This window comes from Volvox carteri (genome assembly GCF_000143455.1).
Source record: "Volvox carteri f. nagariensis unplaced genomic scaffold VOLCAscaffold_387, whole genome shotgun sequence".
NCBI classification, from domain to species: Eukaryota; Viridiplantae; Chlorophyta; class Chlorophyceae; order Chlamydomonadales; family Volvocaceae; genus Volvox; species Volvox carteri.
Genome location: NW_003307916.1, coordinates 1 through 2,518, shown reverse-complemented (window position 1 = coordinate 2,518; position 2,518 = coordinate 1). Strand labels below are relative to the sequence as shown.

At 54.2% G+C, this 2,518-nt stretch overlaps 1 protein-coding gene across 1 annotated transcript; it reads right to left on the bottom strand.

Annotated features, from left to right (window-relative positions):
* Window positions 1–12: 12 nt before the first annotated feature.
* On the bottom strand, window positions 13–2,318 carry VOLCADRAFT_108685 (uncharacterized protein; the record flags this gene model as incomplete). Its single annotated transcript, XM_002959581.1, has 6 exons — window positions 2,186–2,318; window positions 1,937–2,114; window positions 1,454–1,632; window positions 1,145–1,243; window positions 534–686; window positions 13–56 (listed from the first exon to the last, which is right to left on the bottom strand). Coding segments are annotated over exons 2-6 (579 nt in total), but the record flags the coding sequence as incomplete, so codon positions are not given.
* Between the last annotated feature and the right edge of the window lie 200 nt (window positions 2,319–2,518).

The following is a 2,518-nucleotide window of genomic DNA, read 5'->3' as shown; positions in this document are numbered from 1 at the left end:
GCCCTCGCGATTGACGGCATGAGTGAAGCCAAGGTGCTGAAGCCATTAACGTCCACCTGCGAACGGATGTGTACGGCACGTGTCAGGATTGTCGTACGTATCCCCAGGAGGGCAATGTGTCCGTATCCCCAAGGAGCATCGCAGCAACCTCTGATGCGATTTGACAATGTGTACGATACACGTGCATTATTACGCTGTCGTACAATAGTACGGCATGTAGAGCATGGATGATAATAAGCAATCAAAGGCAACATATGGTAAATAAGAAGGCATAAACGAACATATAGAGGAAAATATAATAGAAGTATTTGCTTCAGGGTTAGTTGCAGTAGCAGTACAAAGAGAGCAAAAGAAAACACGTTGTCATGCATCATGCCCCAGGCGGTTCCCAGTGCCGTTCAATGCCGTAGTGCGGTATATACCTAGAAGCTACAGCGAGGGTTGTCCTGTTAAACCTCGAGTAATCCAAGCGCATCGATGGTGGGGGCAATAATCGTGGGTTGTCACCAGCTGCCGCTACCCACCACACCTACCTTGGTGACCTGACCCATGAAGTACGGCGAATGGAAGTCGCCCTCCGTGCCGTACGCAACGAGTAACCACCGCACAGTAGCGCCAGCTGGAATGTTTAGTCCCGGCAGGTTGCAGTACAGGAAACCGTTGATGGAGTGTTTCCTATTGCCCTCCTGCATGTAGTGAACAAGCGGCAGCGACTCAGCAGCGGCCAACGGCAGCGGCTGGTGCCATAGCTCAACTACAATCCCTTACGACAGCGCTTTTCGCAGAATCATTCATATACAGGTGTAACAGCAGCGACAGCATTGCCAAGATAGGATGGTCCCAGCTACAAAGGCTGTAGCAAAACCGACAAACCTGCCTTCGCGAAACGAAGCAAACAACAATATCAAAATATATAACAAATATATCAGCGCACTCTTGTTTGTGAGAACGAGTACGCTGTATCCTGCAATCGACACTCTCACCCATTCCCTCACCCCCATCCCCTCAACACCCCTCAGGCGCCCAACCCAAATGCCCTTTCGCCCCTTTTCTCGGCGGAGGGCGCGGACCCAGGGTTTTTCATTTTGAACGAATGCCCTTGAAAAACGCTATAACAGACACAGACTACAGACAAACGACCCACATGATACACTGCGCTGGTTCCCGCGTCCAGATCTGTCTCGTTGATTTGTGACGCCGCTAGGTTGACATCCCAGTAGGGGCTGAGCTCCTCATTGATAATCTGGGTTATGAGGGGGGGAAAAGAATGCGGGTAAAGGGTATTTTATGGAGAGCAGTACGGTGAAGCGCCTGAGGAGGGGGGCGGGTCGGTAAAAATTAACAAAAGAAACCTAATAATGGCAAGTGAAGCAAAAAAGACGATACACTATACGGTGCCGCCGGCGTGTGTTTTCCCCCCCCCTCCCCCCTCCCTCCCCCCCTCCCTCCCCACCTGCCAATACAGCGGAATCATGAGGTCCACTCCGGCAGGCACTACCGCCCCTGGCTGTAGCTTACTGGGCTGCAGCACACCGGGAGCCGCTACCACCAGAGCGCCCGCCAGACCAGCAACGGGTGCTGATGCCACATCTACCGTACTCGTGTAGCCGTACACCGTCGTACTGAAGTCGGCTGCGTGATGGGGTCACGGCGGATCGTGCCAAGTGAATGGCGTAACGGTACGGCAATGCGCAGTGCAATGGTACGGCAACGGGGCGGCGGCGGAGGAGAGCAAAGGACAAAAATGACATGCGTAATTAACGGTCTTGCTTGATACAGCCGGGTAGCAGAAGTAGGGGTCAGAGCCATAGTCCGGAGTTTGCGTGCTTGTTGGCTTGTTCACTTCAACCTTGCCTTAAACCTACCTAAGGCGACCATGCAGTACATGACCGCTGTGATGCCGTGCCATGCTGTACGACGCCGTATGCGCACCTACCTGGTCCAGGTCCGGCGCTGACCGGCACCAGCCAGCGATACACGCACATTTCCCCCGCCGCCACCTCCTGGCAGTTATCCCCCCGGACCACCAGCCCGCCACCCATCTGAATGTTGATGGGGTAGTTGGCCAGGTCCGTCAGGTTGTTTCGGAGGTGGATCTCTAATATGTCCCCAACCTACCGATTAAGGGGTGACAAGGTGGAGGGGGGGGGGCCCGCATCGGGGTTTCAGCCACATGATGGCTCACAATCACATCATTGACAAACGCATTGGCTTGGGTTTGCGTGTGCGAGGTTGTAGAACGTGGCACGTGTTTCGAGGTGTTAGATATTTCAGCTTCAGCAGCAGCAGGAGTGTTCAATAGTAGAGCATCGTAACCACTGCGGCAGTAGCAGGAGGGTACGGCTGCAACCCCCTGATGCCCGGTACGAAGGTAGCTAGCTAGGTAGCTAGGTAGGAACGGGGCACTCACCCACCGATCCACCCGCATTACCAGGCACGATCTCACCCATGCACTCACTCACCCAACCCCCTCATTTACTCCCAACCAGTCATACACAGATGCACGCACGCGTCCTCC